Genomic DNA, 24,083 nt, shown 5'->3' on the forward strand with positions numbered 1-24,083 from the left:
TACCATCAGTTATAAATATTTCAAATGTTGGTGGAGATACATATTAATTTTTAGCAGAATCTTTAAACTGCTCTTAGCGGTGTAAGAGCATTCCTATCATTCCAATACCTACACTTACCTTTATGTTAGGAAATTCTTGATTTGACTTTAGACTGAATTTGAGTCTCAGAAAGCAATGACAAGATCTTATAGGTTAAAGCTGATAAACCAGGTAATACATTAAAAAGAAAATAATCTTGAATGTTGAAGGTGAGCTAAATTGTAATGTTTTGCAGCTAGTTGTTTTTTTTTTTTTCTTTCCCTGAACCATAGTAGTGGTCATAGTTTTGTGACTAGTTTAGGAGAAAGAGAAAACAAAGTGTATGTTGGAAATAGTAAAGTTAAGTAGCTAAAATTTTTCATCTAGCTAATATTTTTAATGTATGCTGAGTGGTTTTTATTTCAATACATTTCTTGTACTTGGATGGGAGAATCAACTATAACAGACTGGCATCAACAGCATACAGGTATTAATTTTGTCAGTATAGACTAAAAGAGGCCTCATGGAAATTATTCATTGACAAAGGATTGAGAAAACAAACACATCTGCAGAAGTTCAGCTGAACCATTAGGCCTCCATAGACTTTGGTGCTTTCTAAAATTAGGTAATTAGTGACATGGCCCACCTAATGTGTCGTGTAGCAAAGGCAGCTGCCTCCTTTTTGCTAGTGTTGAAAATGAAATTTTGTATTTTTTTCTGAAAACTCACTTTTTTTTTTTTTGAGACGGAGTTTTGCTCTTGTTACCCAGGCCGGAGTACAATGGCGTGATCTCAGCTCACCACAACCTCCACCTCATGTTATAATAAATTGTGATTTTCCTTTAAATGACAAATGCTTTAAAAGTACTGACCTTCTATTCTGCATCCTAAATGCACTTTATTCATGTGTAGCTGTGCTTTGCTTGCTTGTCTTTTAAATGTTTCAGTGTTTGAACATTCACTTGAGCGGTATTTAATCATCACAGTTGGTCAGGGTTGATTGCAGTTATAGAAACAGGACCTTTATGTTTTCAGTTTTGATTTTTACCATTTTAAAATCCATCCAGTTTACATTATGTAATTAGTAGATATTTACAGATCTGCTTCCTGTCCTAATTGAAGCAAATTGTTACAAACTGTTTTTCAGTCTCTTCCAGTTTACAGAAAACCAGATTTACTCTGATGGTCAAAAATATGGTAGTATTTCTGTCCCATTCAAAGGCCCACAGTTTGTTTCTAGGCAGAAGTTACTAAGTATGTCCCATTATAACTAAATCATGTTTGAAACTGGTGGTAGAAATGAAAGTCTCTGCCAATGTAAAATTTAAGAATTTTTATGAAATTAGAAAAGGAAAAAGTAACCCCTATACTTGCACTCTATGATATTAACCCTGATATTAATCTGGTAGAGCAGGGTGTGAAAACATCCAGGGATATAATTTTTTTTACCTCACAGGGGCTAGCACCAACTGATCCAGGCATTGTTGACTCAAAACTCATCTAGTCATCTAGCCTTGGCATCTCCAATTTCCCTCTCCAAGTCCATATTGGAAGCGTATAAAAAAATGAACCTAATCAAAGAAACAAACATGTTACTGAAAAGGAAGCGGAAAAACATTCCAGGGCAAATAAAATGGCTGTTCATTTCATTTGGTGTTTCACTGTATTGGTGACCTCAGTAATGGCATGATTATATTTTTCTGAGGCTGACTTGAACTCCACCAGATGCTTCTCATAACTTTTGATGGCTGCTTGAAGCTGTGTTTTTTCCACTGCTCCCAGGATGGCACGGACAATCATATCTATGCCAAGGCCAAGAACAGCAACTCCAATACTACCAAGGAGAGAAGCACCAATTTGAGCTAACACAGTGACCAACTTGTTAATGATGCCAGTTGTGACACTGGAGCCCACAAGTTTAACAGCGACTGCGCTGGCTGCAGATGTAGCTTCTCCCAGAATGACCGAAATAACCTTTTGCACTATTGCAATTTTCTCTGTTTCTCTTTCCTTAATATCCTGAAGTTTTTTGTAGAGGGTTGGCTCTAGCTTATCTTTTAGTGCTTCATCAACCTTTTGCAATTCCTTTTGAATTTTCATAATGGCTTGGATGATGATGTCACAGTTTTCTTTGATGGTCCCATCTCTTTTCATCTCAATGGAGGCCAGCCTGCACCCCAAGTGCATATTTAGAACCTCTGTCAGTTTATTGGTGACATCGAAGCTGTCAGATAAGCAATCAAGGAGCTGCTGGTGAAGACGATTTACTTCCTGCCGCCTCTTTGGGTTCTCTGGGTAGAGGAAGTCACTTTGGGCCATATTTCCAATATGATCGCTGAAAAATAAAATGGTACATTTTTATTCAAAGTCTTAAAAAATATCTGCTAACTGTGTAGAAGGGACTAGGAAATCTTTTTCTTCATGAATAGCAAAGAAGCAACATGCTGTCTAAGGAGAATTCCTCAGAACGCTCAACAGGTTCTTTAAAACAGTTATTGTTACGAAATTTGGAGTCAGTGTATGAAAAATATAGGCAACAGAATACAACCCCTTTAATGCATAAATTAAGGCATTAGATTTTGTGGTGGTGGGAAATATTCATGTTTATCAAGCATCTATTAATAAGCATGATTATTTCCAGGTAATATTTAATAACTTTTATTTGAAACATACCCCAATTTGAACTGCTTAGCTCTTGATTACCAGAGCTCCTTAGTTTCCCCAACCCCTAGTCACCAGACTGATTTCTCTAGCATTTGGAGTTAAACTGGTAATCAGGGCCAGATGAATATTAATAACTATTAATTTACAGGGCTATTTTTTGTGTTTCAATACTTGGTTGTTTTAATTTAAAACACTCAAATCACTTTACATTTTTCTACAGGCAAATTATTTGTTTTCTAAACCTAAGGGATATCCAAAGGCAACATACATATTATGTTTGAATCTTTAAAAAGTTTTTTTGGGATAAGAGTATATGCTTAAGACTCTATGGATTAAAATTTCATGTGGCGAGAAGGTAGGCACTATACAGGGCACAGTATTAATCAGAGATAAGCACATGGTTATCTTTGTGATTTTCCATTTGCAAAGCTTAGAAATTAAATTATTTAGAATGGTCTAAATAGTATTGCACCTAAACATTATTTAGATAAGCTAGAGTTAATGTCAGAAAAAAAAATGCCCTTTTACAAAAGTATTAAAGAATAAGGGGCTAGGCACGGTGGCTCAGGCCTGTAATCCCAGCAGTTTGGGAGGCTGGGGCAGGTGGATAACTTAAGGCCAGGAGTTCAAGACCAGCCTGGCCAACACAGGGAAACCCCAACTGTACTAAAGATACAAAAATTAGTGTGGTGGTGCATGCCTGTAATCCCAGTTACCCTGGAAGCTGAGGCAGGAGAATCGCTTGAACCCAGAGGAGGAGGTTGCAGTGAGCCAAGATGGTGCCGCTGCACTCCAGCCCGGGTGACAGAGCGAGACTTTGTCTAAAAAAAAAAAAAAAAAAAAAGTGGTGAAAGTACATCATAGAATTAATAAAATAAACTTGATAAGAGGTTTCAGTGTTTGTCCTTCTGGCCTACTGCACCATTTAGAGAAAACTAACAGTCATGCTCTTCTGTGTTTATATGGATGAAAAACCCAAATTTGAGCCAATAAGATCACGATGCTATTCAATATGCATACTTTCAGTAGCCTTCCTATGTGGCTGGCATTTTTATTTATTTATTTTTTAATTAAGCTGTTGGGAGAAAAGAAAAAGTTCTGTATCCATATCCATGTGGAACCTGGCACAGTCTCTTTTTGAGTAAACAACATCGTAATTAATTTGGACCCTATGTGTTGTAGCACCATGGTTCTTATTCTGCTTAAGAGGAACCTCAGAAGCATGGGATGAAGGAATGAAGATGTTTTTCTTTCAAGAAAGTAAACCTGAAAACAACCTATCCTCCAAATTGTATGAATATAATTTGGAAAAGGAAAGGGGAAAATTTTCTGAAATGGTTTGGAACATAAATAACCACGTATGTTGTTAGATTTAGAAAAATGCACTGGAACCTCCTGGTAAAATAAATTGCCATGGACAGAAATTCATTTTTATCCTTAATTCAAATCCAGCACACATACACACATATACAGGCACACACACGTGTAACAGACACACATTTCCACAAAACAATACTTAGAAACTTTTCTAATCCAATTCCCTTTAAAGAAATGGCTTGTTGAAATCTAGCAGTTATTCTCTAAACTCACCAATGGGTTGCAAACTGTAGTTTGATAAGCACAGATTTGAACTTGGAATTTTCTTTTTTTCTTCTGGTAATTTTCCATTAAATGTTTGTCTTTTTTGACTCCTAGTTTTCAGATCTTATCATGAAATGAAAACTCTAGTTTCTGACTGAATTTGGAAGAAAATTAGCTGTATTTCTAGTCAGTTAGGTGAGAGTTTTCTTATCTTGCAAAAATCTCTAGAAGCTATCATATGCCATTATATGAAGGCATAGTTTCCAGAAAAGGTGGGTGGTTCTGACTACCTCAAGATAAACAAATGGAGTAATGAACCTTCCTCCTGGATGGGAGGCAGAATGCTTCCAACTGGTCGGCTCATTTTCAGTTAACTCATTGTTTTATCAAGACTTTACAAATTAATCATAAAATGTATCTGAAAAGCTAAAGAGGTTAAGACTTTTTTTTCAGGAAAAAAAAACAGGGCTCTTCTCCCATCCCCAGTATTAAAACACCATAAAAACAAAATAGTAAACGTATGGTACAGGTACAAGAGTCAGTGAATTAGTGGAACAAATTAGTCCCCAAAGCAGACTCTTCTATCTGTTTAATAATGATAAATTATAAAATCTCAAATCAAAAATAATCGAAATGATTACTCCATAAATGGTCCTGAGTCATGGGCTAGACTTTGGAGTTAAAAATTAATAACAAAATTGTTAGTGTAATATATGTTAAAAAATTAAATAATAGCTAAAAGAAAATGGATAATTTTCAAATATATGTATGGAGGAGGACTTTATAAACCTAAAATCAATGAAAAAAAAATGATGTGCAAAAATTTGACTAACAAAGATAGCCAATGTAAAAAGAACTCAAAGCAAACTGAGAAAATGCAAAAAAGTATTGTTATTTTAAAAAAGCTGTGACAGTGTAATATATAAATGAGCGAACAACCTTGAACGGAGTACAAAAAAATAGTAGCTAATAAAATGGTGAGAGAAGTTCAGTCTTACTAGAAATCAAAGTGTAAGACATCATATGTTTTAAACTACTGTTTTTCCCCCTTGTAAGTAGTCATGCTCTTGCACTTGCACTCTTACACTCTTCTTCGTAGGATCTAGACGTCAGTCCATGACTTTGTTTCGATAACAAGTTTGTCTAAGAGACATTATGATGTGCTAAGAGCTATGTTTTTCTTACAATGAAAAAGGACTTTTATTCTGAGTCCGGTTTACCTTCCTAGATTTTTTCCTTAGGGTGGGGAGTAGGGAGGGTTTTCTTGTGCTAACAGATCTTCAACAGGCCTGCCACCATACCTGCTCAGGTATGTCTGAGCTCTAGTACTGAATACAGCTCAAGGTTATTTCCACATCCCAAATGAGATAAGGAGCACTGGGGAATTAGGAAGAGGAGAGGTAGGGATTGAAGGTGAAACTATTGAATTGTTTTTTGGACAGGTGAAGTTCGAAGAGCTTAGTGAAGAAGGCAATTATTGATTCATTAACAATTTATCTAATAGGTTAGCACTTACTGTGTGTAAGGGCATATGCTTGCACCACTCTGCAAAGCGTACAAAGATAAAAAAAAGACATAGTCCTTGCATTTTTGGAATTTCTAATCTAATTAGGAAGTTAAGACAGATTTATAACTATAATGTCAAGTTGAAAGTAATATGTCATACAAAATTATAAAGGTACAGTTGGTATTTGACTTGTGCAAATTTGTTTTAAACAACCCACACTTTAATATATAATATATTGGCACTGCAGCTTTATGGAGACATTTAGTCATCTAGTAAGGTTAACAATTTGTAACTTTTCAAGTAAGCTTTTTTTTTTTTTTTTTTTTTTTTTTTGAGACAGAGTTTCGCTCTTGTTGCCCAGGTTGGAGTGCAATGGGGCAATCTCGGCTCACCGCAACCTCCACCTCCCGGGTTCAAGTGTTCAAGTGATTCTCCTACCTCAGCCTCTCCGGTAGCTGGGATTACAGGCATGTACCACCATGCCCAGCTGACTTTTTGTATTTTTAATAGAGACAGGGTTTCTACATGTTGGTCAGGCTGATCTCGAACTCCTGACCTCAGGTGACCAGCCCGCCTGGGCCTCCCAAAGTGCTGGGATTACAGGCATGAGCCACCGTGCCCTGTCTCAAGTAGATATTCTTAAATATGTGCTTGACAGTTAAGGAGAGGTTGAGCACCACATGGAGAACCCTAGTTGGCCGTGTGCAGTATTTTCACTGTTGCCCTTAACAATTTAGTTCTGACTCCCAAAGTGATAGCTCCATTTAGCAAAATAAAAGCCCTGCAGTTATTTGGAGTCATCCTTCTTAAAGATCATTGTTGTTACTCAGGCAAACTTCAAGTGATATTTTACAAACAATCCATAGTATTGTGCCTGAGAGGAGTTCTGAGCCATATACTTTCTCTATCTTGTTCCATTTTCGGTGATGACCTGTCACTTTCAAAGATTGTGGCACCAGCAGCAAGTGGTAAATTTAATCCAGCCCTAATTAACTACAGTTCTTGTATAGTAACTTTGAACTTTTACATAATTTGAAATATCACATGATGGTACCTCCTGTCAGTGAAAAATTCTACTTGGGGAGTTACCATCCACTTATGTACACAGTTTGTGCTATTATTCGAATATTTTATTGCAGTTATCCATGAAATGGGTTCTATAGTGCCCTGGAGCAGCCGACGGGGAATTGCTAGCCAGCAGGTGGAGCTGTTGGTCTCTGGGACTTTCATATGGGTCTTTGCTGGACTGGAGCAGCTGTGCTGCTCTACACATTTGGGCTCTGGGTGGGTAACGTTTTGTTTGATGAGAGAGTTCTGTTGCTAAAACAAAGCTTGGAAATTTTTGACTTGTTATTTTACTAAAAAATGACAAAAACGTCTGAAAGTGTTGATGTCATTGATCAGCACACCTTAAGAAATGAAAATGGAGACAAGGTTAGCTCGAGATGATGCTTATTGGACCTAACATTGTCAATTGTTTTGAATTGAGCAGTTAGCATTTAAGATTAAAGCGCATATAAGATATGGTAAAAACATACTGATAATTGTATCTAAAAGTTAATGTTTATTTAATGACATCACGCAGTTTTAGTTTTTTAAGAAAGGGAAAATATATTGGTTATCATATGTTCAAATAAAACTTTTTAGGATACTTTCGTGAATAACAGTAGTGTGTGGATTGTCAAGTGTTATTGGAACTTAGAAATTAGTATCAAGGTGATTAGAGAAAGCTTCATGGAGAAGGCAATATATGATTTGTGCCTTGATAGATGGCACATTATGGAGAAATTAAAAGTGAACGGTTTTGTAAAACAAATAATTTTTTAATATAAGCTTATTACCAGTAATATATAAACTTTTTTAAATAGAGTAAAAACACTCATAAACCTACCATCTTACTTTTGATTTTTGTATTCATTTTTAAAATTTGTTTATATGCATAAGTATCTTTACAAAGTTATAATAATAGTGTAAATTAAATTCATCTTACATTAATTCACTTAACGCTTTCTCCTGTTTATAGTTTTAAAAATATTTTATTGGTTATATATACTATTCCATATCTTTACTGTAATTTAATAAATTCAAAATTGTTTCACTGTCACAATATTCTAATGAGCATTTTGATACCCACGGATTTTTTTTCCTCCATTATTTGGATTATTTTCTTGGCATAAATATCTAGAAGAATTACATAATTAGTGGCATAAGTAATGGGAATTAAATTTTTATTACCTTTGATATGTATTGTAAACTGCATTCCAAAACCTTTTACCCTGCTACCACAAGTAAATTTTTATGGCAGGATACTAGTTTTTTTTTCCCTCTCTCTCTCTCTCTATCTCTCTCTTTCTTTCTTTTTCAATTTTAGTTTAGATTTCTTTCTTTTTCAATTTTAGTTTAGATCTAGGAGGTACATATGCAAGTTTGTTGCCTGACTGTACTGTGGGATGCTAAGGTTTGGGGTGTGAATGTTCCCGTCACCCTGATACTGAGTGTAGGGCTGGTATCTTTCAAAGTCAAAGATGGCCCTGTTTAAATATTGTTGATTTGTTGGGAAGTGTAAGGTTAAATTTTAAAAAGAGAAGTTCTTGCCTGCTTGGAAATACATACTAAAAACGTTAAAGGTAAAATGAAATGGTCTGTGAGATTTGCATGCAAATAATCTGGAAAGAATAGTGGGGTAGGGTTATAGAGGAAATAACATTGGACTTGTTTTGATTAGCTTTAATGGTGAGTTATGGGTACATGGGAGTTTACTACATTATTGTCTCCACTTCTGTGTATGTTTGAACTTTTTTTTATAATAACAATTAAAGAAAGAAAGAAAAACATGACCTTGTTCTAAATCTCTGATGTTTAGTCATTAGTGCTCTGTGAGGTTTTACGTTTCTTCTTGCTGTCGCTTTCCCTCACTGTCCAAACAGGGTTTTGCTGTCATGCATAGTTCCCTTATTTGGAGTGTGGAAATAGGGTATAGGTAAAGTCAGGAGCCTTTCAGGAGAAAATAACAGCTTCTAACTAGTTCTGAGTCTCCTTTAATTCAAATAAAAACTGTGGCCTTTAATTAAAACAAACATTGATCATGATGTGATGATGATGATACACTTTGTAACATAAATTCTTTGAAAGTTTCTGTACAAAAAGAATAATACTGAAGTCATTCATCAGCATTTATCAAGTGCTCACTGGTGAGGCCTCTACTATATCCCTTGAGGCATTTGAAAGAGACAGTGTTCCTTGTCCTCAACACGGTAACAGCCTGTTTGCAGACACACAGCAAAAGCTCAGAGATATTTAGATATAACATAATTTATGAAAGAGTATGAGTACTATACATTAACCAGTATTAGATTCCACATTCATTCATTCACAGATAGGGACTGAGTGTCTATATTATGACATAGAAGGAAATGTTACTATCCATATAAACTTCACACATTCACACAGGTATCATTTTCTCCTTAATCCTTCTTAAAATTGATGTCTTTACTGCTTCTCGTCCACTCTGACCTAATCAGTCCTAGAAGTGGTTAATTTGCTTCCTTCTCTGTTGTCTTCAGAGAAGACACCAAGGAAGGTTCCTTCTAAATCACAAGGGATCCTCCTATAACAAAGCTGTCTTTTTACTTTATTCTATTTATGGTTAGATACAAGACGGGCAGGCTATTTCAAATTCCCATTACCATTGAGAAAAAGTATTATATCAATACTAATAGAAATATCCATGTTGCTTACCTCGCTGTGTTTCTGAGTTCCGTGGTCCCAGCAGTTGTTTAGGAGTATTGTTAAAGGGCTTTTTCATCTGGTTTCATCTGGATATTTCTGATGGAATGTGATGACTTATAGACTTTGCTAGTCTCTGCTGGGTCCCTCTGCCTGTCTGGTTTATAGGCTATTTCTACATGGCTTGGACTTCAGAATTCTTTTATTACCTATTAATTAAAACTTAATATATAGTATTAAGTTATATAAATTGGAAGACAGCATGGTAAAACTTATTTTTTAATTTCTGTTCTTTAATGGACTTTTATTGTTGAGAAGTGCTATACAACCCAGCAATTCAATTTAGTGGAGAAGATGGCTCTTTGATGGCAGCTCTCAGATATTGGGGTTTTCTCTTGTCAGCTATTCCAGATATTAAGTTTCTTTTAGCTTCTGTTGCATTTGCACCTCTAATTGTTGCTGATTATTTAAATTCTCAAGAGATACAAATACAGTTACTTGCATTCAATATTTTTCTCTTCTTTCCAGCTAGGAGTTCTCCTCTTTTTCACTCTTTCTCTTCCTATGTTGGTGAATTTTCTTGACAATATAAAAACCTTAAAGACCAACTTGACTCTTTTTCCTGAAAGCTCAGATCAGAGTCTTCCCTGCTGCTGCTTCTGGCTTCTGACTTCATACCCATTGATTCTTCCACAGCAAAGACACCTCAGTCATAGGGAAATCACTCAGGCCCAGTGTAACTTAGTGAAAGACTGTAGGCTTTACACTCAGACAGTCCTGGTTTTGTGTATTCCAGGTACCACTTACTAGTCAGGCAACCCTAAGAAAGTCACGTAGCCTCTCTAAGTTTTACCATTGGTGTAATATGAGTATTAGTTCCTAATTTATGGATTTTCATAAGGTTTAAATGGGATAATGTTTATAAAGTAGTTGGCATAGTGGCTGATATGTGTCAAACTCTTATGAAATGGTAGCTCTTTATATATTAATAACAGTATCTCCTGATAGAGGGGAGAGGAGAATGGGTGGGTACAGGTTACAGGACCAAAATGCCAGATAGGCAGACAGGAGACTTTAAAATCTAAACATGCTGCCCTATGATCCTAAAGAAGGGCTAAGTCAGGGGACTTTTTACATTTGTTCCAGTGGATCATCTTGCCCTTGATGTATCCAGGGCTCTACCACGTGGGGATATGTGGCCGGTGTATCTGAAGCAGGTGTGGATGATAAGTTGGATTTTAACAGATGTTTGAGTGGGGGTGGGCGGTATAGAGGAGATAATATAGAGGGAACACTGAGAGCAAAGAAGCTGTACCAAAAATTGTAGAGCATTTTCAGGGAACTAAACCTACCGTGCTGGTGATACAGGGTGTATGTGGGAGCAGTTAAGGGTAGGTAAGTAATGGAAAATTGAAAACAGCTTGTAGATAGCCTTAAATGTCATGCTAGGAAATTGTATTTCATTCTGTAGGTAAATGTGAACCATTAAAAAATTCTTTTTAATATTTGGAGTTTGGATTTCAGGAGGGGAACATTATGTAAACTCGATTAGTAAGTATGGACAATAAAGCATGAGTCACCAACCCCATTACCTACAGTATCTGGACAAAATATGCCTGTCTCTTATGTTGTCTTAAAACAGTTACATTTATTGTTAAAGAGTGCCATTCAACCTACTTGTTCCTATGGTGTTTTGTTTCTCTCCTATTTCTATCCTTCTTAACATTCGTTGCCTACTCATCCACCCCTTTTTCTCCCATCACGTAGTAGCCTAAGTGGAGTTGCCAAAATTAAAGTATAAACAGTAGCAATGCAAAAGAATTATCAGAGAAAAACTAGAAGCAATATTGACATCATACTGAGCCCCCTGATCAACTTGAACTTCTCATTTCTGCAATCAGTTTCTCAGGTTGAAAACCTGAACTTCTTAAATCTTCCTTGATAACTAAAGCCAGTATTGGCATCAGAGCAATAGTCAGAACTGAACCTTAGGAAGGAGGCAACTTTTCCTAGCATAGATCTTGGAGTCAGGGTGGTTTTAGGGAATCAGGAAGGCTGATTTAACAAGTTTCACTGCTCAATTGACAGTGATAGGAAATGAGAGTGAAAGCAATAATATCTCCAAATTTATCTGCATGTAGCTCTCACTTGATAGTTTCTTTTATTTAGAACGCTTTTATTTCCCCTGTATCCTAAAGCTTACCCCCTTCTTTTCCTAAAAAACTCTGCTCAAAAATCATATATTACATGACCCTGAATAACCTGCATGATTCAATTATGATTGTTTCAACAATTTGCCAGCACTTACGAATATTGCACTTAAAAAAATCAAGCAAACGTAAAGTAATCACCTTTTTGACCCATTAGCCTCCTTTATCTCTCTTCTTCACAGTTAGACGTCCCAATTGGGTAGTGTACATGCACTGCCTCTACTTCATTTTCTTCATTAGTTTTCCCGTATTTATAATCTAGCTTCTGCACATATTCCCGTCTCTTGCAAAATTGCTTTTCTAGCATTACCAATGACATTGTAATGACTAAACGTAAGAAATAATTTACAGTTTTTTTATCATATGTGTGGCATTTGAAATTGCTGACCAGTTCTTTAAAATTTTTCTTCCATTTTATTTTATTTTTGAGACAGAGTCTCACTCTGTTATCCAGGCTGGAGTGCAGTGGTGCCATCTCTGCTCACTACATCTTCCGCTCCTCCAGGTTCAAGTCATTCTCGTTTCTCAGCCTCCCGAGTATCTGGGATTACAGGCATGTGCCACACATAACTAATTTTTGTGATTTTTAGCAGAGACAGGGCTTTGCCATGTTGGGCAGGCTAGTCTCCAACTCCTGGCCTTAAGTGATCTGCCCATGTCGGTCTCTCAAACTGTTGGGATTACACTAAAATAAAATACTTAAATATACATCTAAGAATATATGCGCCACCATGCCCAGCCAATTTAACATTTTTTTCTTTAATTTATATAGTTTTGGTGTCATATAAAGACAAAGAAAAAGAATTAATTGGTTAACCAAAAGTTACAAGATTTTCTTCTAAGACTTTTATGGTTTTATATTTATGCCTGTTCCATTTTGAAGTAATTTATGTATGTATATGGTATGACATAAAAATCAAGGTTTATATTTTTGCATATGGATATCAGGCTTTTCCAGCAGCATTTGTTGAAAAACCCTAAACTCTCTCTCTCTTTTTTTTTTTATTGTTTTTTTTTATTTCTTCTTAAAAAAAAAAGAATACATGTGCAGAATGTGCAAGTTTGTTATATAGGTATATGTGTACCATGGTGGTTTACTGAACCTATTCACCCATCCTCTAAGTTTCCTTCCCTTGCCCCCCACCTCCCAACTGGCCCTGGTGTGTGTTGTTCCCCTCTCTGTGTCCATGTGTTCTCACTGTTCACCTCCCACTTATGAGTGAGAACATGCGGTGTTTGGTTTTCTGTTCCTGTGTTAGTTTGCTGAGAATTATGGTTTCCAGCTTCATCCATGTCCCTGTAAAGGACATGATCTCATTCTTTTTTATGGCTGTATAGTATTCCATGGTGTATATGTAACACATTTTCTTTATCCAGTCTATCATTGAAGGGCATTTGGGTTGATTCCATGTCTTTGCTACTGTAAATAGTGTTGCAATAAACATATACGTACATGTGTCTTTATAGTAGAATGATTTATATTCCTTTGAGCATATGCCCAGTAATGGGATTGATGGATCAAATGGTATTTCTGGTTCTAGATCCTTGAGGAATCACCGTATTGTCTTCCACAATGGTTGAACTAATTTATATTCCCACCAACAATGTAAAAGCCTTCCTATTTCTCCACAGCCTTACCGCATCTGCTATTTCCTGACTTTTTAATAATCACCATTCTGACTGGCATGAGATGGTTTCTCATTTAGGTTTTGATTTGCGTTTCTCTGATGATCAGTGATATTGAGCTTGTTTTTTCATATGTTTGTTGGTTACGTAAATGTCTTTTTGAAAGAGTGTCTGTTCCTATCCTTTGCCCACTTTTCGATGGGGTTGTAAATTTGTTTCAGTTCCTTGTAAATTCTAGATGTTAGACCTTTGTCAGATGGGTAGATTGCAAAAATGTTCTCCCATTCTGTAAGTTGCCTATTCACTCTGATGATAATTTCTGTTGCTGTGCAGTAGCTCTTTAGTTCAATTAGATCTCATTTGTCAATTTTGGCTTTTGTTGTAGTTGCTTTTGGTGTTTTTGTCATGAAGTCTATGCCCATGCCTAAGTCCTAAACGGTATTACCTGGATTTTCTTCTAGGGTGAAAACCCCTAAACTTACTGTATTAAATTGCCTTTGCATCTTTGTTAAAAATCAACTGACCACATTTGTGTTTTTTTTTCTAGACTTTCTGTTCTGTTAGGTTGGTCTACATATTGCCAATACAACACTGTCTTGATTACTGTAGTTCTATGGTATATCTTAATATTAGATTGTGTGAGTCCTCTAACTCTGTTGCTTTATTAAAATATTTGTCTATTCTTGTTCCTTTACATTTGCATATATGTTCTAGAATTCTGTATCTACAAGGGATCTTGGTGGCATTTTTATTGTGATTGCATTAATTCTGTGGTGCAATTTGGGGAAAATTGACATCTTAACTATATAAGTCTTCCAATCCATGGACAGAGTTTGAATTGACATCTTTGCTATATAGTCTTTTAGTCCATGGACAGAATTTGTCTCTCCATTTATTTACATTTTCTTTGATATTTTTATTTCAGAATTTTATTTTTTTTGAATCTTAGTGCACAGATTATGCACATATCTTAGATTTATATTTAAGAATTTTATTGAAAGTATTATAAATGATACTTATAAAAATATTGGTTCCCTATTGTTCATTCCTAGTGAATATGGGTGTTTGAATGCTGACCTTGTGTCTGCTAAAATTACTTATAACTCTTGGAACATTTTTGTAGATTTCTTGGGATTTTGTATGTAGATTTCATGTTGTCTACAAACAGAGATAGTTTTATTTCTTCCTTCTCAATTTGAATATTTTCTTTTTCTTTCTACATCACTTTCTATGATATCCAGTATGATATTAAATAGAACTAGTGAAAGTGGATATACTTGACTAATTCCTGATCCTAAGGGGTAGCAATTAGTCTTTTATTATGTTAGCTGTAGTTCTTTGTAAGAGCCCTCTATGATTAGGAACTTTTTCTTATATTCCTAGTTTGCTAAGAGTTTTGATTATTAATGAAAATTGAATATTTAAAAATGCTTTTCCTGCATCTACTGATATGATCATGTGCTTTTTCTTGTTTAGTTTGATTTTTAATGTTGAACTAACCTTACATTTTTGGGATGCACCTTCAATTGATTGCAGTGTATTATTCTTTTTATACATTTTTGGATTGGATTTGATAATATTTTGTTGAAGATTTTTATGTCTATGTTCTTAAGGAATATTGGTCTAGAGTTTTCTTATTTTTCTAGAATGGTAGCCTTATAAAATGAGTTGAGAAATATTCTCCCTTATGTTTTCTGAAAGATATTGTGTAGAATTGTTGTTCTTTTTTATATGTTTGAATTCACCAGTGAAACCATTTATGCCTTGAGTTTTCTCTTCTAGAGGGTGTTTAACTACAGATTCAATTTCTTTAAGAAATATAGGTTTATCTAAGTGTTCTGTTTCTACTTGGATGAGTTTTCATAGTTTATGTCTTTTAAGGATTGGCTCTATTTCATTTAGATTGTTGAATTTATGCACACAGAGTTGTTCGTAGTGTTCTCTCATTATCCTTTTTATGTCTGTAGGGTCAGTAGTGGCATCTCATTCTTTATGTTGGTAATTTGTGTTCTCTCTCCTTTTTTTTCTTTTTTGGTCAATCTGGCTTAAAGCTTAACAATTTTATTGGTTTTTCTTTTTAAAGAAACACCTTTTAGTTTTATTGGATTTTATCTATGTTTTTCTGTTTCAATTTCACTGATTTCTATTCTTTATTATTTTTTTCCTTTTGCTTACTTTGAATGTTTGCTCTTTCTTTTCTAACTTCTTAAGCTAGAATTTAAAATTATTCATTTTATATCTTCCTTTCTAATATAAACATTTAATATATGGATTTCTCTCTAAACACTGCTTTAGTTTCATCCCACAGATTTTGATATATTTTCATTTTCATTCCGTTCAAAATATTTTCTATATTTTTGTGACTTCTTTTGACCCACAGATTATTTAATAGTGTGTTGTTTAATTCACAATATTTTGTAATTTTTCCATGTATCTTCTTTGTTGCCTTCCTATTTTAATTCTATTAAGAGACCATTTGTTGTCTTTTACATATATCAAAAAACTGCTGGAATTTTGTTGTATTTATAAATTAATTTGAGGAGTACTGACATCTTAGCAATATTGAGTGTTTTGGCCCATTTACAATATATATCTTACAGTTGTAAGTGTAGGGATATTTCATCTCAGATTTATCTATACATGTTTCATATTTTTAATAATATTGTAAAGGTCATTGTTTTAATTTTAATTTCTGATTTTCATTTTGTTGCTAATATATAGAAATACAATTGATTTGATCTTGTATTTTTCAACCTTATGAAACTTAGTTATTAGTTCTAGAAACCCATATTTAATGCAATTATTGATATGCTTAGATTAAGTATAACATCTTTTATTAGTTTTCTGTTCTGTTTTTTAAAATTTCTCTGTTTTCCTTTTCAAGCCATCTTTTGAGTAATATAAATAGTTACTTAAATAATTTTGAAATTTCATTTTAATTTGCCTATTGACCAAAATCTGTATTAGTATCCTAGGGCTGCTGCCACAAATTGCCACAAACTTAGTGATTTTAAACAACAGAAACGTACCCTCTCAAGGCTGGAAGCTGAAGTCAAACAGGATCTCACTCCCTCTGGGGGCTTGAGGGAGTATCCATTCCTTGCCTCTTCCAGCTCCAGCCGTCATCATCCCCTAATATGGGGCCACATCACTCCCATCTCTACTTCCATGGACACATTGTTTCCTGCCTTTTTAATGGTTACTCTAGAGATTATAATATACTTTCACACTTCACACAATCTACTTAAAATTAATATTTTATCATTTTAGGTAAAATCAAGAACTCTTTCAGCTACATGAGTCTCCTTACCATCTCTCCTTTATGGTGTAATTGTCATATGCATTAAGTCTACGTGCACTGAAAGTCCCAACAGTGTGATTTTTTTGGTTATAATTTTTGCTTCTTTCTGCAGTCTACCATGCGCTATTTGATTCCCAGGGATCCCCTTTCCTGGTGTTCTGGCTAGAAAACAGTTTCAGCTCTTCCCATGGCAACTGTTTCTCACCTCACGGCAAAGCAGTGAGAGAAAGTTGGTTCTGCCCAGGGTAGAGTGGCAAGAGTGAAAAGGGGTTCACTCCATAAGGACAGCCTTTTCACTGACAGTTGGCAGGGGTGGGGGCAAAGGGCTGACTGACCAATGCTGTGCTTGTGATATGTGTGTGGCGGTTGGGATGGAGTGGGGAGTATGGGATGGGTGGTGGGTGGCACTGCTGTTACTTGCTAGCACTCGAAATCAAAAGTGTTCAGGGCTGCCTCTGCTCATGAGTAGTTGGGGCAGACAGAGGGTGAGGTGGTGGGGAGGCTACCATCTTGTTACTGGCAACTAGATCAAAAGGGATCTGCCCAGCAGAGGCCCCTGCTCCTGATTTGCTAGTTAGAGTAGGTTTCTTTTGGAACTTTCCCTGTTTGGGCTTGTTCACAGTTCTAATTTCAAGCTGCCCAAGGTGGTATATATCAGAAGCAGGAAAAGACAACAGCAACAAAAAACACAGAAAAACCCATCCTCAAAGAAAAAGTCAGAGGGCTTCATTGCTTTATTGTCCTTTAAAGGCCATTACTCCCTACTTCCTTGGCCTTCTGTCATCCACCTTTCAGAATTACCTAACAGTGATTTTACATATTCAGTCCAGGATTTTTAGTTGTAATCAGTAGGAAAGATCGGCTGGAGTGTTCTTAGTCTACCTTAATGGGAACCAGAGCCCCTCTGTGTAATTTGTAATGCTTTATTTATCTAGTATTTCTCACTACAGTGAATAGTTATCAAGGGTAATATCCTTGAGTGTAGGGTAATTCAGTATGTTAATCTATCGATATTTTCGGGATCCAGCACACAGTATTTGTTATGCAGTATAAATTCAGTGATACACTCTTCTACTCTGTTTTAATTATTTTTGTTATTATTTTTATTGAAGTGCAATATCATTTTTGTTTTAATGTTTGTATAGCTTTCCTGCCCTTGGCAGGAGTTATCCTCATATTTAGACTATACTTTCAGTTTCTTTATGGTTGCCAAATTAACTTTTAGTTTTCACTTGGATTACTGCTTTGCTTTGCAGTGCTGAAACTTCTTTGTTGGAGAAATGTCTTCAGAGTCAGAAAAGGATAAGGAGAGACTGATTCAAGCTGCCAAAATGTTCTTCTTTCATGTACAAGATCTTGCTTCTGTCACAAACACACTGACTGAATTGTTTAACCACAATATGAATACTCAAATCCTTTTGATGGCTGTGAAAAACAATAGTAGCCTTAAGGATTTTTTTGAGCAAATGCTCAAAATTTTTAAGGAGATGCAATCTGTAATGGATGCAAAACAAGACAAAATTCAAAAGGAGTCTTTATGTTCCAAGGTTGCAATGGCCATGTGCTCTGTGGTTGAGAAGAGTACCAATGTAGAGGAGTTGCATCAGTCAGCTAAAGAAGTATTCAAAAGTGCCCGTACACCAGTCATCATCTCTGTGCTAAATAGCAGTAACATCCTTGGGAGTTTGGAATCTTCTCTTTCACGCTTGATGAAATTTCCCATCATGAATCTTCAATTAAGTGACTTCTATACAGAAGACACCAAAGAGCAATCGGATGTCAGCACATCTGAGAGAAGCAGGAGTCCAGGTCCTTCCAAAACTACTATGATAGACACCTTGAAAAAACTGCAGGATGCACTAAAAACTGAGGATTCCAAAAATCCTGTAGAGTCAGCAGCAGATTTGCTGGAACAAATTGTCAAGGCTATGGGACCAATCTTAGAGATCCTCCAAAAAGCCATAAAGACTGTGGAAATGAATATTTCTGTGTTTAAGAAAGCCAGTGACAAGTAGGAATGCAACAGAGATTTTCATTTCTGTCAGAAAACTAATTCAAATACTAACGTTTTTCATAGTGGTTTCTAAGATCTTTTGGTGCCAAACATATGGTATGTTAGAACTTAAGTAAAGAGAAGTCATCTGGCAAAACATTAACCTGTAGTTTTGCTTTATGAAAATAGAAAGAAATCATTAAGAAAGCGTGTTTGAAGTGTCAGTCACTAAGAAAAACATATTGTTGAAAAAAGAACAATGTGGTATTACATTTGAGGATGTCTAAATATTGTATTTTATCTTAGAGCATAATTAAAACAACCCTAAACTAGTTCCCACTCTTAACCATTCTATTTTCAGTGAGAAGTCCAGGTAAGCTGTAAATATTCTCATTAGATAGACAATCTGGCAGAGAGAGCTAGTCAGGGTGGGAAACAAAATAAACTCAATTTTTGTCATTTATATACCAATTTCCATATACTTCAGTACCTTGACTATCAGCAGCCATCACTAAATATTTTAGATATGATTCATTCATAAGTAAAGAACAATGAACGAGCAATAATAGATTTTTCTTGCTTATGTAAGACCAGAGCAGATAGTTCATGCTCACTTGTCTCCTTCTGAGGTCTTATGCTTAGGAGATATTGAGGTGGAAAAATGGAGGTACTCTAGCCTTTCACAAAGAAAATACTATAACACTTAAGTAGGATGTCTGGGATGTGCTTGTATTTAAAGAGATGAGATAGGACAGTCCATTGATCTACCATAAGTCTTTGGTTCTCATGTATTGTTTTTTTTTTTTTTTTTTTTTTTGAGACAGAGTTTCACTCATGTTACCCAGGCTGGAGTGCAATGGCGTGATCTCGGCTCACCGCAACCTCCGCCTCCTGGGTTCAGGCAATTCTCCTGCCTCAACCTCCTGAGTAGCTGGGATTACAGGCACACACCACCATGCCCAGCTAATTTTTTGTATTTTTGGTAGAGACGGGGTTTCACTATGTTGACCAGGATGGTCTCGATCTCTTGACCTCGTGATCCACCCGCCTTGGCCTCCCAAAGTGCTGGGATTACAGGCTTGAGCCACCGTGCCCGGCCTGGTTCTCATGTATTGTTAATGAGTGTATACTCCTAAGATTGGCCTTGAAGTTAACTATTTTGCATGATACCTGATAGAAACTCTGTTGAGAATGGGAAAAGCAATGATGACTCCAAGCCAAAGTCATCATCATAATTACTATTGTCATTTTAAATAAGGAATCCCTTCTCCATCCTCAGACAAATGGCAAGAATTTCAGAATGTTTGGTGGGGAGGGTCAAGTGGATTTTGACCATTACCAGAGCTTGGAGGTCCTAGAAAAAAGGATGAGTTTCAATACATGGACTCTCATTTTCTCTCCACAGTGAAGCTGAAACCTTGCTTATTTGTAATAGGTTTCTATTAAGAACTCTTATTGTTTTGAAGAGGATGTTAAATTGATTCATTTGCTACCATCACCTCATAAATACACACACACACACACACACACACATACACACACACACACACACACAGAGTGAGAGAGAGGAGAAGGGAGACAGGCTCTCACTTTGCTACTTTTTCTGAACCTATATGTGTCCAGGGTTTCAGTCTCCCTTTAGTCTTAGGATTATGTTTCAGAATGTTGAATGCAGTAGCTAGGGGGATTCGTATGGAAATGAATTGGACAAGGACTAAGAAAAGTCTTGATGCAAAGTCTTTCTGTGAAGTGACTAGAAGAATGGGTGGTGGCAGTTCACAGGAAGCCCTTGCCAGATGCCAATGGGAATGGCAACAAGGGTAACCCCTTGATATTAGAGATGAGTAGTGCCCACTTAAATAAAGATGGATGGTCTTCTAGTGCTGGTGGCTCTTGTTAGGCTGGTGATCACTTACAGTGTTTCACATTTTCCCACCTCTGGCTACCACCAGTCTGACCATTCTCATGACATCATGTCTGCTGCTGCTTCCTGGCTTGTGGAAATATTGAGGAAAAGCTGTATTTTTCTTAAATCTATTACTCATATTTAATGTTTCTCTCAAACAGCTTTGGTTTTGGATTCCTCTCATTTTCTTTACTATTCTTCAGTTTTTGAAGAACAAAGTAGGGTGGACTCATGTGTTTCTATGCTATGCCTGGTCTCATTTGTCCTCTAGGCTGTGAGCATGGGATGGCCTAGCTGTTTGAATGAAGCATAAGTAGGGAGGAAAAGGCGAACTGCCACACAACATGCCATAACACACAACACAACACAACACAACACAACACAACACATGATCATTTACTATTAAAAAAAAGCAAGTCCTATTATAAATGTAGTTTCTTATCAGTTGACAATGTTTGCTGCATCTTGGTATTTCTGAAAGCACCTAATTCAATAAATGCTTGTTGAATTTTACCAAATCAAGAGCTAGCTCATTCAGTGTAAATCAATTTGATTCATATCATTAGACAACTCAGTACAAGAATCCTGATTCTTCAAGCAAAACAAACTACTGAAATTTTCTTCATTGGATTTTTTTAAAAAGAGTAAATAGAGAACTTCAGGATAATCTAATAGGCATATTAAAGAGGATACTTTATTATAAAAATTAAGTATTACATGGGTCGAGTGCTTTTCCTTTTTTATTTTTCCTGTTTCAGTCAGCTTCCTCAGGTTAAACGGTATATTTCTGTACATACAAAAAGGAGAGATGCATGTATTCCTTTAATAAAATTACGATAGGATGTAAGTACCCCTTATAGCAAAGTCTCTGTTAGTAATTGCATGATTTTACACATATTCAAGAATCCACTTTATCTTTGGAAGATATTCCAGCCTAACGAATTTATCCCAGCAGAAATTACAGTAAAATTTCTAAAACTAGTCTCTTAAGAGTTTCATAAACACTTTGAATCAATTTAAATCAATACACTGCAGATTTCTTGCTCAAAAACTTTGGACTATAGGGAGAGACTGAGGGAATGTGAACTATGTACATTTTTCCTCAACCAAACTCATGTATCTACATAATTTTAAGAGATTAGTTTCTGTCTCCAGAGATTTCTTCTGTAAAACAGCAGCAGGAGTTAGAATTAAGTTATCTTTTTTAGAAACTTGGCTATTCCCTTAAGGGTCATAATCATGTAAGTCACAGCGTTCTCAAATGCTGGTGTATAGCTGAATCATCTAGAGGGCTTATTAAAACAGTTTGTTCAATTTCTGATTCTGTAGTCTGGGATCAGGTCCTAAAATTCAAATTGTAATGAGTTCTTAAAGGATGCTGTTGCTGCTTGTGCCTAGAGAGTCAACACTTTAGGAGAATTGTCTTACTCAGAAAATTATGACTTCTCATGGGAATCTAATGCTTTTGGCTGACTTTTTAGCTTCACTGAGTGGCTTCCAATTTCCTCTCCAGCTCACGTTACCCTTCACTCTCTGTCAGACCTATCTGCTCCCTGACCTTATGCTGTACATCCTCGATCATTCCTCATCTGCTTCTGTTTTCTACTTTCCTCTAAATAAAACCTCATCTCTGATAGAAAACTTTATCTAACTATAGGCCAGAGGAATCACGTTTTTCTTTCAGCTCCAGGCATTTAATATTTGGCCTTGTTTTTGGCACCACACACTTGGCACATACTATTTCTTGTTTCTTTCTCCTTCCGTTCACCCCTTCTCTCATCCTAGAGCCCTAAGGCCTGGTTCAGATGCGGCCTCTTAAAGTCTTCCTGGTGTCTCTTCTTACCTTGGAAGAAATCTTTCTTTTGAATTGTAATGAACAGAAAACTTGATTTTCGCCCTCTTTTTTTTTTTTTTTGGCATTTCACTTGTGGCTTGCTTATGTCCTTAATTTCTCCTAAAAGAATGTAAACTCATGAGAGATCTGGCCTAGTGTTCTCAACTTTTAATCCCCAAAGTGCTTTGTACATAGTATGGCTCAATACATGCATTTATTTGGCACAGGAAAAATGTATTTAAGATGTTGGGTGGCTTTTCCCAACATAGCATGTCATTACTGACTCACTGATGCTCGCTGGAAAAGCTTACTCCCAGAGCCATGCCCCCAGGACTCTCCACTAGGTAGCCACCGAACTGCCAAAGACCCTGTGCAAGTCGTATAAATTGTCTGTTTGTAGAAATTCTTTCCTTTATTGGCTGCAGAGGCTACTGCAACTAGGTGACAGGGTGATTTGGCCCTGTTAGTTTCAAATCCCAATTTAAAGAGTGATAGTGCAGAGATGCCTGAACTCCCTGCCAGGTAATTTTATGTAGCTAATTCCCATTCAATTTCTCTGATCATGACACAGGCCATTCAGGAAGTCCTATGGAAAGTAAATAGATGAACTGATTTTCAGTTTTGCTGCTTCTTATCCAAATCTTCTCGGAAGGGATGGGGAGCATGGACTTTCAAAATCCAAAATTATAGAGCTAGCCCTCGTCTTTACTCGATTTAGCCCAATACCAGGGTCTTTGATGATAAGGTTAAATAATCCCTTATGTCCCCACCTAAATTATATACTGAGGGGAGCATTAGAGAACATTTCCAGCTATGAAATTCAGCAGTTTATACTTCTTTGTATTTCATAGTTTGCACATAATGAGACCTCACTATATCGCTGATATTTGTTTGTAATCAGTGTTTTTTTCTCTCATATTCTTTTAACATTCACATATATCCTCATGTTTTCCTAATATTTAAATTTGCTATGAAGACTTAAATTTGCCATCAAGTTCTCTACAAATTAACATGCGAATTTAAATTTTAACTTTTGTAATGTCTTAGGAACATGCATGCAACACCCGTTACTGTCAGTGAATGAGATTTCACTAACATCTTTCATTATATATCCCTTTTATTTCTCAAGTTACCATGTGTCTTCTCATCTGAGGCCATACTAGCTTGATCTTGAATGCTCATAAAAATCTCTGAAGAAAATTCACACCTTGGTTAAGTTTCTGGGGTTCAAAGCTTTTCCATTTGGCAAAGAATTTGTCCTTTGCTTTCTAACTTGATCTTCTTTGATTTGTTCCTATTTAGAATATCTAAATCAAAAAATTAAGGAAGAGTCCTTGTATTCATTAGAACTCCTTCAACTGCTTGATGCTTGACATTCAAATTATGCAAGCAAAAACATAATTTATTGATTTATATAATGAAAATCTTGGAGTATTCAGCTTCAGGTAAAGTTGGATTCAGAGGCCTATACACTGTCATCAGGTCTCAGTTTGTTTTCATTTCTCAGCTCTTCCTTTGTTGTGTTTCTCAAGGAGGTACCGTCTCTTCTCCTGGTGGCAGGATCTCTGCTGGCAGCTATAAGCTCCTACCCTGCTTTCATTAATATTCATTAAGAAAAGAAGCTCCCCGGTGGCTCAAGCCTGTAATCCCAGCACTTTGGGAGGCCGAGGCGGGTGGATCACGAGGTCAAGAGATCGAGACCATCCTGGTCAACAT

At 36.1% G+C, this 24,083-nt stretch overlaps 2 protein-coding genes across 2 annotated transcripts; one reads left to right on the top strand and one right to left on the bottom strand.

The window, feature by feature from the left end:
* Positions 1-394: 394 nt before the first annotated feature.
* On the bottom strand, positions 395-9,616 carry SMCO3 (single-pass membrane protein with coiled-coil domains 3). The gene is made up of 3 exons (XM_032253717.1): positions 9,510-9,616; positions 833-2,354; positions 395-743 (listed from the first exon to the last, which is right to left on the bottom strand). Exon 2 carries the CDS (start codon positions 2,336-2,338, stop codon positions 1,661-1,663), a length of 678 nt encoding a protein of 225 aa, XP_032109608.1. The 5' UTR covers positions 2,339-2,354; positions 9,510-9,616; the 3' UTR covers positions 395-743; positions 833-1,660.
* Positions 9,617-17,275: 7,659 nt separating this feature from the next.
* CUNH12orf60 (chromosome unknown C12orf60 homolog) lies at positions 17,276-18,834 on the top strand. The gene has a single exon (XM_032253718.1). The coding sequence runs from the start codon at positions 17,915-17,917 to the stop codon at positions 18,647-18,649; it is 735 nt and encodes a 244-aa protein (XP_032109609.1). The 5' UTR covers positions 17,276-17,914; the 3' UTR covers positions 18,650-18,834.
* The last annotated feature ends 5,249 nt before the right edge of the window (positions 18,835-24,083 follow it).

This window comes from Sapajus apella, unplaced genomic scaffold, assembly GCF_009761245.1.
Source record: "Sapajus apella isolate SASKATOON/1434 unplaced genomic scaffold, GSC_monkey_1.0 scaffold84, whole genome shotgun sequence".
Classification (NCBI taxonomy): domain Eukaryota; kingdom Metazoa; phylum Chordata; class Mammalia; order Primates; family Cebidae; genus Sapajus; species Sapajus apella.